Source organism: Schistocerca serialis, chromosome 3, assembly GCF_023864345.2.
Source record: "Schistocerca serialis cubense isolate TAMUIC-IGC-003099 chromosome 3, iqSchSeri2.2, whole genome shotgun sequence".
In the NCBI taxonomy this organism is placed as follows: Eukaryota; Metazoa; Arthropoda; class Insecta; order Orthoptera; family Acrididae; genus Schistocerca; species Schistocerca serialis.
The window spans coordinates 430,492,315-430,504,727 of record NC_064640.1 but is presented as its reverse complement, the minus strand read 5'-3'; the positions used below and the strand labels follow the sequence as shown (position 1 = coordinate 430,504,727).

The window sequence follows — 12,413 nt, the reverse complement described above, 5'->3', positions numbered from 1 at the left end:
GGCCACTTCGGCCGGCTCTGTTAAGTCATTGTGACTTATTATTTATGTGACTTTTTAAAGTTATCACTCTAAAATGCTGTGATAATTCCTTCAGCAAGATGATGCTGATTCACTTCCTGGACAAACTGAGCTAATACTGTATCTCTTATGACTTCAATGTCTTTGATGGTAGAGTTTATCCATGTACTCTCCTTATTCCCATTTTTTACATTCACTGTGAAATACTGTAAATGTCCACTGTGAGCAATTCATTCAAGACTTTCATTACTTTTGATGTAGTATCTCTCTTTTTACCACCAGGCAGACCAACCTGTCAGTGAAAACTATTTTATTCAGTAAAAGATGAAAACATAACAGCTCCAGTTTTATGCTAAATGGCATCACCGAAGAGGCACGTGGCAACTATAGTTTTCAATTTTTATGCAAGCAATCTTTCACTTTGGTTATTTGATTGTGTGTTTGATTGCATGCTTGAAGTCTCCAGTTCTGTTGTTTGTAACTCTTCTCTATACATTTGTTACCTTCAAGTGCTGCATAGATTAAATTAGCAGCATGTAATTACTCAATTCATTAATTTTCTCATTCATCAAATTTTAGGCAAGAGTGATTTTGTCTTCACATTGGTTCATAATGATTACTTACACAGCACACAGTGAACTGTGCAGCCTCTCAATAGTAGCTAAAGTACAAAATCCTTTTGCGTGCAAGAGCATCATTTTGAATCTCACACGAACCAAGGCTGCTGTATATTAAAATTTATTTTACAAATGGTTGCAACTTTAATACAGGTCTTTTATTACAGTCACAAGAGATGAATATATCACACATTGTTGTGATTAATGCTTTTCAGACACTAGTTGTAGGTATGATTCTTGGGCAAGATGTCTGATATCTTTGTGAAAAGCCCACACTATTTCATAGATGCGACAGATGGATATCTTCAGGTGCAATGAACACACTGCTGAGCTATGACTAAAGCTACCTATTTATGCCAGTCTAAGTGAGAAATGCGCATGTGGTAGACAACAGTGAAGATCAGTAGTGGGAAGGACAGGTAGGCCACCAGTCAGATGATGAACCAAGGACTTTGACATATGGCATCAGCCATCTCAGTTCCCTCTGCTGGAAGGCACATGCAGAAATACATGTTGTTGCTGGTGTGTGACCGTACTCGTCATTGTCATCCAAATGTTTAAGCTGCCACCAAAGTCTCATCCCTTGTATGACCTTTGTGATTCCTGTGACTTCAATATTGCCAATGCCAGACCCCATGCTATGCTGAGTTGGAAACCTGTATCTCTGTCTATAGGATTTGTTGAGCTGTGAAATTCCATTGCTTCTGTAATCATGAGTTAAAATGTACATGCTTTTGGCCATATGTAGATTTCCTTCTGATGAAGGTATATTTATATATACCGAAACTTTGGTCAAGAATTTTAATAAATCTTTATCCTGCAACTGTTTTGGCTGTCATCATTTACTGTGAACCATATGTAGATGACAGCTTTGTTACCTGTGCCAATGGCATTGCATTACTGGACACATTTCTGCAACATCTCATTTATGTTCCTCCTAACATCAGGTTTACTATGAAGATGGAGAAGAACAGGTAATAATCATTCCTGGACATATTGGTGCAGAGTAAAAACTATGGCACCTTTGGTCACACTGTGTACCATAAACAAACCCGCACCAACTTATACGTACAGATCACCAGCTGTTACCACACTGGCAATGAAGTTACATGTACATGCTTAGGACATTGGTCCAAAGAGAATGTACCATTCCAGGTTCATACAACTTATCAGATGCACTACGCCACCTCCATACCATATTCCTGCAAAATCGATATTCTGAACAGGGCTTTATTGGGATGTTCCCTTCTTCTTTCCTCCCTGCAATGGGAGATTCGCCATGGCTTACCTGGTGCATGTCAGTGTGGGGAGCTAGAAGAAAGTGAATAACAAAGAGGAATGGTCGTTGTGCCACACGTCAGCTGTCTCTCTTTGGAAATAGGAAGATACTGAAAAAGCTTACAGCTAAATGCATCATCCATCTGCCGATGAAACATGGAGCTCTTCTAGGCTCAATGAAGGACATTATTGGTTTGAGAAAGCCCAATGTTTATAAGATGCCTTGTAGCCACAGGAAGTTGTGCGTTGGACGAAAACTTGTCACACATTGGAAGACAGATGCATCGAATGTTGACAACACACACTTTGACCATCAGAGAAATCTGATGTGACAGAGCATTTTTCCAGTATGGAGCACAGTATGAACTAAAAAAGTAACAAAATTCTCTCAACAAAGTCTTCGTTCTGGGACAGCGTAATTAAAGAAGCCATGGAAATTTGCATCTCGACAAATCTTGTGAACAGAGATGAAGGGTTTCCAGCCTAACACATCATGGGATTCAGTGCTGCTAATATTAAAGTCAAAGTGATCAAAAAGGGAAACTATTGGTATCCAAAGGATTATGTTTCAGCGGAGACTTAGATATTCAGATGACAATGGCAAGGATGGTCACTTGCCTCAGAGGAAAGTATTTTGGCATGTGGCTTCTGATGGAGTTCTGGCGTTGTTGACAGCTGCTCATGGTAGGAACAATAGCCTTTGTGCATGTGTTGACAACCTTGATTCATTGTCCAACAGGTGGCATAGTACCCTTCCTGCTATGAATCGTGAAATCTTCGCTATTGGCCACTGAATGTGATGCCTTCAAGCCTGCGTATTTCCCACTTAGACCAGCATAAATAGGAGGTGTCAGACATAGCTCAGCAATATGTCCAGGACAGCTGAAGATGTCAATCAGTTGTGCCATTGAAATGTTGAGGGATTTTCGTGATGACATCCAACGCCTCGCCTGAGAACCGTTTCTACAGTGTGTCCCATATTACTTGTAAAAGTATGACAGATGAAGAGAGGTCTCAAAAACAATAGTGACAATATGTAAAATTTATTTTATTGCCAGCTGATATTGGACTTACATTCTTCATCGGTGGCCCTTTTTATGGAAGACCAAACATACACTAGAAATAAAAATCAGCACACTGTATTGTCAATTCCAATAACTGCAGAATACAGTAACATGAAATAATGACAAATTAGTGTCATGTTGATAAATACATACATCTCTGTGTGTGCGCCACAGGCTAATGATGGGAATTTGTTGTGTCATCAGCATGTTGTATGCTGCATATCATGTTGAGTGTAAACACAAAGTGAGATGTAATGTTTTATCAACATGACAATATATGATAAAGTAATATTATTCATATTATTGTCTTTTGTATTTCTTGACACAGACAGTGAATTATGCCTATTTATAATGATTTGTAGAGTATGTTTGTCATTCATTAACTGGGCCACTGATGATGGACATAAGTACGAGACCAATTCAGCAATAAAATAATTTTTATATGTGTCGGCATTGGTCGATAGGTAATTCAAAATGATGATCTTCCAACATGTGAATGTTGCAGAGTACTGAGTACATAAGAAAACTGTCCTCTGTACCTTGTAATCCCGTGACAGGCGTACCATCATCAGCACTTCTGCTCTTTTGACTAATGATGCTTTAGAAAGCAGCTAACAACTTCTTCATATCATGGACTACAGATGGCTTTTCTTTTATACCCCATTCGTTTCCAAGCACTTTAGGAATCTGTAAGAGTGCCAGAGTTACTCCATGTATACAAGCATTGTTGAATTTCCTCGCAGTTGAAGTTGTTGTATATGAGATGTTCATATCTGAGCAAGGCTCCACTTGGACAGTTTTGTATCTTCTTATTATTGTATGCTGGTATGTATGTGTCATTTGCCCAACCACTTGAGCAGCACTCCACACTGAATAATGACCTTCTTATCTAGAAACTTAGCACTAGCTCAAGAGATACATGGTAAAGGCAAAGGAAGCAACAGTATCGAGATTGCAGCAATAACTAGCGATGTTAAATAATATGTTAAATGCTCACTTTCTGATTTATTTCTAAATTAACATTTTGTGCATTTGCAATTTTACTAGACTTTTGTATTCTGTAATAATTTATGCACTTTTTCCCAGACTGTGGAAGACTTGGAAGCACGTTGCAAAGAGAGTAATATTGAAATTGTGACTAGGCAAAGTTTCTTAAGTGACCCAGCAGATGCTGTACGGAATTTACGAAGGCAAGATGCAAGAATCATAGTTGGTCTTTTCTATGTTGTCGCAGCTCGGAGGGTGCTTTGTGAGATGTATAAGCAGAATATTTATGGGAAGTCATATGTCTGGTTCTTTATAGGTATGAAATTTATTTATTTAATTACAGTGCTTTAGATACTTGTACTATGTGGGACAAATAATGCTTAGATTAGTTACTTAATGTGCGATTAATTTGTAATAATAAGTTGACGTGAATGTTTCAGAACTTCGTAAAAATTGTGTGTCACTCAATGCAGTCATTTGGATATGAGTTTACTAACAGAAACAACTGTCTTAATTATCCTTACAATTAGAACTTATGGCAGGGATAGGAATTTGTGTGATATTGTGCTAAGCAACTTCTCCAAAGTTTACATTGAGCAGTTATCAGTTAGAGAAATGTCTTGTTATATTAATGCCTTAGACATCCTGGTGACAAACGTATCAAAATTTGTTTCTTGAAGTTTTCTATGTGGATAAAATATTCCCTCATCTTTCAGTCAGGTGTCCCAAGTAGTACTATCTCTTCTTCCAATATTTTGGCTGATAATCATTCAGCCATAATCTAGGTGAGTTGGTGACAGAATTAAAACCACCTTACACAATACTGTTGAACAGTTCCAAACCAACATGTCAAACAGAGTTATCTACTTCTTTTAAAAACTGCTACATTTTTAATTTATGGATACTGAAGAACAACTATTTAACAAAAAAATGTTTACATCTTCACTATTTGTTCAAAACATAAGAACTTTATTGAATAATATGTTGTCAATATATTCTTATATTCATAACCCAAGAACTATCATACATTTAATGTGAAATTTGAGTGGATGTTCTGTTAACAATTTTCTTGATATTTGCTGTATAACTTGTTACACTTTCAAGGGAACATTCTCAAAAGGTAATTTGGCATACTAGCTTTGGAGGGAATATCTTCAAAACAATGATATATAAAAAATGTTTCTCACATAAAAGTTGATACGTCATTAACATTCTTAAAAACTGTGTAATTGAATTTTGTAATAATTTGAAATTTTGCAAAATACCCCACCACCACAAATTAATTATGAAAAACGAAAATTTTTGAAAGAAGCTTTCAAGCTATATACATCCATATGTAATAAAGCTGGTTACTGAAATACTATTTTTGGAAAATGTGAGGAATACAGTACCATTTCAGATACCTGTATTTTGTTAATTGAAAATAACAAGTAACTCATTATTATGAAACAAATCATTACAATAATGATAATCTATAAATAAATGCTTGAAACATAATGTTTTCTTACACCATGCACATAAAAAGAACGAAATTTCTTCACATAATACACATGACAGAGAACACAGTATAAAATTGAAGCTGTGAGGACGGGTCGTGAGTCATGCTTGGGTAGCTCAGTCGGTAGAGCACTTGCCTGCGAGAGGCAAAGGTCCCAAGTTCGAGTTTCGGTCTGGCACACAGTTTTAATCTGCCAGGAAGTTTCAATATAAAACATTCTTCAGCAGGATTTCAAATTCTTGTGGGTGATCCTCTAAATATCCTTATTTGTATTGGGCACATTTCAGTACATTGGTAATCAATGGCAAAAAGAATCGTGCCAGTGACTGCAGCTTAATTATATTGTTTCTTGAGTGGAGATTCAGATCAAAATCATTCAACAGAACTAGATCTGAAAATCTTCTCATAAGGTTCCTATACTTACCACCTCTGTACCTGTGCTGTTGAGTTCTTTGGGATCACTAGATGAACAAGTTTCTTGTTTTCAGGATATGATGGTCAGAATGGTTCTTTTACACTGACTACCAGCTGTTTCATAGTTTCAAATGGAAAAATGGTGAATTTGGATAGAGAATTGGCTGATGTGTTTTTGAAGCCCCAGATATCCTTGTGGAAGCATCAAAATCTGGTAAACAAATGTCTGATTAGATCAAAGGATATTTGAGAGATGTTCTCTCTCCCATTGAGGGAGAAAAATCTGTAGTATTGTTACATTCTTAGAGCTGCCAGTCAGAAAGAACTGTATAGAGCATCATATCTGAGGACAAGGGACTTGTTCATCTGGCAATCCCAAAGGGCTTGACAGCACAGGCACAGTCATGAGATGTACACGGCTTTCGATGTTGAAAGAACTTTGTGAGAAAATTTTCATGTGTAGTTCTATTTAATGATTTTTGATGTGAATCTCCACTTCAAAAACAATATAATTAAGTTGCAGTCACTGGTGTATAATCAATTCTTTTCGCCATGGCTTACCAGTGTACTGAAATGTGCCTGATACAAATTAAGATATTTAGAGAATCACCTACAACAGTTTGAATTCCTGCTGAATTTTGTCATTATTGTAATGATATTGTTTTGTAATAATGAGTCACTTATTATTTTCAATTAACAAAATTCATGTATCTGAAACAGTAAACTAAAAAGTGTGTGTGTGTGTGTGTGTGTGTGTGTGTGTGTGTGTGTGAGAGAGAGAGAGAGAGAGAGAGAGAGAGAGAGAGAGAGTAAAATAAAAATTTAAAACATGAAATAAGTAACTAGACTAATAATGAATGTTTAGATTACAAAATTTGGTTATACAGTTTAAAGGATGTTAGTTTATACAAAACTTTTATATGAGAAAAATATCCTGGTTTCAAAGATACCAATATGCCAAATTACCTTTCAGGCTGTGTTTTACACCTGGAAAGTGAAATTGGGCACAAACAAATAATACCTGTTGCATTATTTTGCCCTCTCTGTGCACCTGCCAAGTTTCATAAAGATCTTTTATTGACATTTGGGAATGTTCCCTTGTTAGTAGATGAATATGAGTGTCCAGGTGTTCATCAGTCAGTCATTCTGTGCTTATTTTTAGTATAATTCATATTTTGAAATAATGAATCATAAAGGTAGGTAGAAGCAAACAAGGCCTTTATCTTAAGTGTGTCATTAAATAATATAGGATATTCCTCTTGAGGCATTAGAGGCCAACAGGTTTTGAGCTCTGCAACACCTATTAAGATACAAATCATTTTTTAAGAGATATTATTTTGAGTTCAACAGCTCTTCTCTCTAAGTCATAAATATTCTCACTGGCAGAAGATATATTCAGTGCTTTAGGATTAGCCCAAGGAAGTGATACAAACTGGATTACCACTGAAATCTTTTTGAAACGTGAAAATCATTAATTGAAAACGTTCCTTAGATTTGAGATCATTGTTGCATGTTATTCACTGTCATAAGGTATCTGACTCTTCTGTTCGGGTCTTCAGAGTTGGAAATTGTCTTAACCCACCATTTTTAAGGCAGCACTCCCATAAACAAATTTATGGGTAAAAGAATTTACTTCAGATATCAGCAATATATTTGTCAGCTTTCAAATTTATCTCATTAAGTTGTTCTCCTAGGTCATTAAGAACGCAAAATTCATAAACCAGAGATGCTCTCCCAACAAGCTAATAGATTATTCTCTTCTTGTTCTTGCAAAAACAATTTGATGGCTGGTAAAATATTGTGAAAGCATTGAAGTACTTTACCCTTACTGAGCCAGTGCACATGTGTATGGAGAAGTAATCTCCATATTGCAGTTCCAGTTCATCTGCCAAGTCTTCGAAAAGTATTGTTTGATGAGAGTAAGACCTAATATTTCTGACTGTCATCATAGTTGTTTTCATTGTTTCATTCAAATTTAAAAACTTTCCACACACAGAGTGCTGGTATAAAATACAGTGGTATGTTAAAAATTGTGAAAAACTTTCAGCTCTTCGACACTGAGCAAGAAAACCCATTTTAGAACCTTCTAATTCTGGAGCTCCATCTGTGGTCATGCTTAAAAACTTGTGGATAACCATTTTATCAGATAGGATGAGTTGCTCCATGACAAAAATATATCTTCTACTCTTGTGTGGCCTTTCAAACAAATTATTTTTCAAAGTTCGTCTCCGACAGTAAAGTTATTAAAAATTATTCTTCCAAAAACTGGCATCTAGGCAGTGCCTGTTGCGTCATTGGACTCAACTAATTGCAATGAAAAATAACAACTTACATCCAAGGCTGTTTTCAGATTAGAGGTAAAGTCATTAGGTGGTGTTTCAACTCTTCTTGTGACCATTCTCGACAAAAGTTGGAGTTATTCGATGGCAGCCACTATTTCAGACTTGTTTTTGAAATTCTGGATCCACTCATCAGCAGCTTCTCAGAATGCTTCTTTTATGGATTCACCATCTGTAATGTGTTTCCTCCTTTTTGCCAATACATTCAAAACACAGTAAGAAGCAAGAGTAGTGGCAACACTTTTATCTACTGGTTTTGTAAACAGATGGTGCTGAAAAGTTAATTGATTTTTAAGTTTCTTAATTTTTTTTTCTTTTCCTAGTTCACAGTCTAAAGGAAACTTGGGATTCACTCTTGGGTGCACAGTTTTAAGCATCTCTTCACGTTTGTCTTTTTCACAAGTGCAGTAAGAGCTTGACACAGTAAACAAATGTATGTGCTATATCATTCTGATACAAAAAATTGATGTTCCCATTCAGTATGAAAACGATAAAATTTATGTTTTTCTTATACACAACTCATTATGTGTGAAGTTGTTGCACTACATATTATTTTCTTTATACAGTATCACATTTGAAGATCTAAGTCACAAAATGATTACTAAACACTAACTTTGATATAACATTCCTGTTGTTATTGTGTTGGCATGTCTGCATATGCAGTGCTGACAGCAAACGCAAGCTGTTTGCAGTGGTCTGCATACATATATTCTGCACACTATTAGATTGCAGAAATTGGCTGACTACCATCATAATGCTATGAAGTTCACCGACTTCTGCCAACATGTACTGAACCTATAATGTGCAAAGATAAATGAAATAATGTAGCAAGGAGCGATGTGCAGGTAGCGGTTGATTGAAATAATGCAGCGAACTTTACTAGCTAAGGTTAACATTGTTTTAGAGGTTCAAGATAGATGTGGGTACCAGTTCTGTGATTTTGTTAAGAAACAAAAAACAAACTTGTGTTGAATGAAAGTAAATTTTCAATACTACAAAAAACAGTTGTCATTTTTATTTAACAATTTTTGTGTTACACTCTCAGTACTTGCACGATCTACCTAATAAGCACTCCCGACCTACCGGAAGATTGCTATCGATGTGGTGCCAACCCTTGCTGTAGAGGAAATGTGTGTGCATCAGAAATAAGACAGTCGGTAACAAGAGCACCAATGAAACTTTGTGTATGTAAATAAACATCCATGGTGCTTAGTTATTAAATGGGATGGCATGTGCTGGAATGCCAGGCGGAACAAGAGTTCCTTGACATTGCAGATGTGAAATGTGAGGTTTCCATGACTTTTCATGCTGGAAACCCTTGTCAATTGAGCAGGCTATCTGCTAATTATTCAGGAGGATTCAAAACCACGTCCAGCCATCGTGATTTAGGTTTTCTGTGATTTCCCTAAATTGCTTAAGGTAAATGTGGGGATGGTTTCTTTGAAAGGGTATGGCCTCTTACTTTCTCCGTCCTTTCCTAATCTGAGCTTGTGCTCCTTCTCTAATGACCTCAATGTCGACAGAACATTAAGCACCAATCTCCTCCTCCTCTGCTAATCATATTTCCACAACTTTATCCTATTGGGATTCTCTGATCAAATAAGCTGTGGAAATACGAGGTGCATTCAAGTTCTAAGGCCTCCGATTTTTTGTCTCCGAACTGGAAAGAGATAGCAACATGCGCATTGTTTTAAAATGAGGCCGCGTTCATTGTCAATACGTCCCAGAGATGGCAGCACCGTACGGCAGATGGAATTTTACCGCCAGCGGCGAGAATGAGAACTGTTTTAAATACTTAAAATGGCGACATTTTCCTTACTTGAACAGCGTGTAATCATTCGTTTTCTGAATTTGCGTGGTGTGAAACCAATTGAAATTCATCGACAGTTGAAGGAGACATGTGGTGATGGAGTTATGGATGTGTCGAAAGTGCGTTCGTGGGTGCGACAGTTTCATGAAGGCAGAACATCGTGTGACAACATGATTGAGAAAGTGGAGAGAATTGTTTTGGGGGATCGCCGAATGACTGTTGAACAGATCGCCTCCAGAGTTGGCATTTCTGTGGGTTCTGTGCACACAATCCTGCATGACGACCTGAAAATGCGAAAAGTGTCATCCATGTGGGTGCCACGAATGCTGACGGACGACCACATGGCTGCCCGTGTGGCATGTTGCCAAGCAATGTTGACGCGCAACGACAGCATGAATGGGACTTTCTTTTCGTCAGTTGTGACAATGGACGAGACGTGGATGCCATTTTTCAATCCAGAAACAAAGCGCCAGTCAGCTCAATGGAAGCACACAGATTCACCGCCACCAAAAAAATTTCGGGTAACCGCCAGTGATGAAAAAATGTTGGTGTCCATGTTCTGGGACAGCGAGGGCGTAATCCTTACCAATTGCGTTCCAAAGGGCACTACGGTAACAGGTGTATCCTACGAAAATGTTTTGAAGAACAAATTCCTTCCTGCACTGCAACAAAAACGTCCGGGAAGGGCTGCGCATGTGCTGTTTCACCAAGACAACGCACCCGCACATCGAGCTAACATTACGCAACAGTTTCTTCGTGATAACAACTTTGAAGTGATTCCTCATGCTGCCTACTCACTTGACCAGGACCGATGACCGTAGCAGTCTGGTCCCTTTAATCCCACAACCACCTGACCAGGCTCCTAGTGACTTTTGGCTTTTTCCAACAATGAAAGACACTCTCCGTGGCCGTACATTCACCAGCCGTGCTGCTATTGCCTCAGCGATTTTCCAGTGGTCAAAACAGACTCCTAAAGAAGCCTTCGCCGCTGCCATGGAATCATGGCGTCAGTGTTCTGAAAAATGTGTACGCCTGCAGGGCGATTACGTCGAGAAGTAACACCAGTTTCATCGATTTCGGGTGAATAGTTAATTAGAAAAAAAATTGGAGGCCTTAGAACTTGAATGCACCTCATACATACAGTTAGCAGACATTTGCTCAGCCAAGACCAGGGTTTCCAGCTCAATAAATCGTGGAAACCACTCTTTTTACTTCTGTGCTTTTAGAGGCACTATTTTTCTGAGTCTGGCTGCCTGACTTTGCAGCATATGTGCTCCATTTTAATAAATAGCCTTAGGATTCATAAACGCAATGGATTTGTTGATTGTGTGTTAGTTAAATTTTATTCTTAGATGCTACCTATGACCGATGGTCTTGTTATTGGCTGCCTTATATCTGGTAATGCTCATTGATTGATAAGAGTTCACTAACAGAAACAGCTAACTTAACTATCTGTATGTCAGTGACTTACCTAGATGATAGCAGTACAGTTATTAGCCAAAATATCAGAATAAGAAATAATATTGTCACAGATGCATGCACAAAAAGTGGTGGAATAGAACAGAATTTACTCATTTAGTTAGCATAGTGAAAGGAATCGGTGATAGTTAGACTAATGTAATATCAGAGAGGATGGTAGTTGAAAATGCTGTTATGAAAGGTAGGATACTGTTTCTACTAAGCGTAAAGTAGATTGCTGTTTATCTAAGAAGTTAACATCAGGCACTCATCTGTGTATCTGACAATGTGGAGAGTAAATGGCAAGAATTCAAGAGTACTGTACAACATGTATTAGATGGATTATTGCCATGCAAAACTTTGAGCTATAGGAAAGACCTGCTGTTGTACAGTAGCCATGTTATGAATTTACTGTTAAGGCAAAGAGAGCTTCACCACAAAGCTTAGCAAAGCTGAAGCATTGTCAAAAAAAAACTGAACATAAGGAGATGACTGTAACAAGCAGTCAATGATTTTGAAAGCAGTATTTTAACTCGTGAATGGGCAAAGAATCCTGAGAATTTTAGCTCTTACATAAAATCAGCTAATAGATGAGTCACCTATCCTGTTACTTACTGAGCATATCAGAAGTGAAATGAATGAAGACAGAAATATTGAATATTGTCTTCTGAACTCATGTTAATAAAAGAGAGAATATTACAGTGCCTCCATTTTAATCTTCTGGCAAATATTGAAATGATGAAGATAGACATAAGCAAACGGAGAATCACCTAAAAATACTCAGTAAAGGAAAGGTTATTGGATTGGATGTGGTATATGTTCAATTAAACATAGATTATCACAAATAATATACTCCATTTCTGCTTAGCAACAGTTTACTGCATGTTGCATTGGCAAAGAAATGTTCCAAGTGATCAATAAAAAGGCACA

The 12,413-nt window shown here is 37.3% G+C and overlaps 1 protein-coding gene across 2 annotated transcripts in view; it reads left to right on the top strand.

Annotated features, from left to right (window-relative positions):
* The window catches only part of LOC126470311 (gamma-aminobutyric acid type B receptor subunit 1), a 118,332-nt gene that overhangs the window by 29,165 nt on the left and 76,754 nt on the right, over nucleotides 1-12,413 (top strand). For both annotated transcript variants that reach the window (XM_050098083.1, XM_050098082.1), the window contains exon 6: nucleotides 4,064-4,280. In XM_050098083.1, coding sequence (XP_049954040.1) covers nucleotides 4,064-4,280 — 217 coding nt within the window. The remainder of the gene's footprint in view (nucleotides 1-4,063; nucleotides 4,281-12,413) is intronic.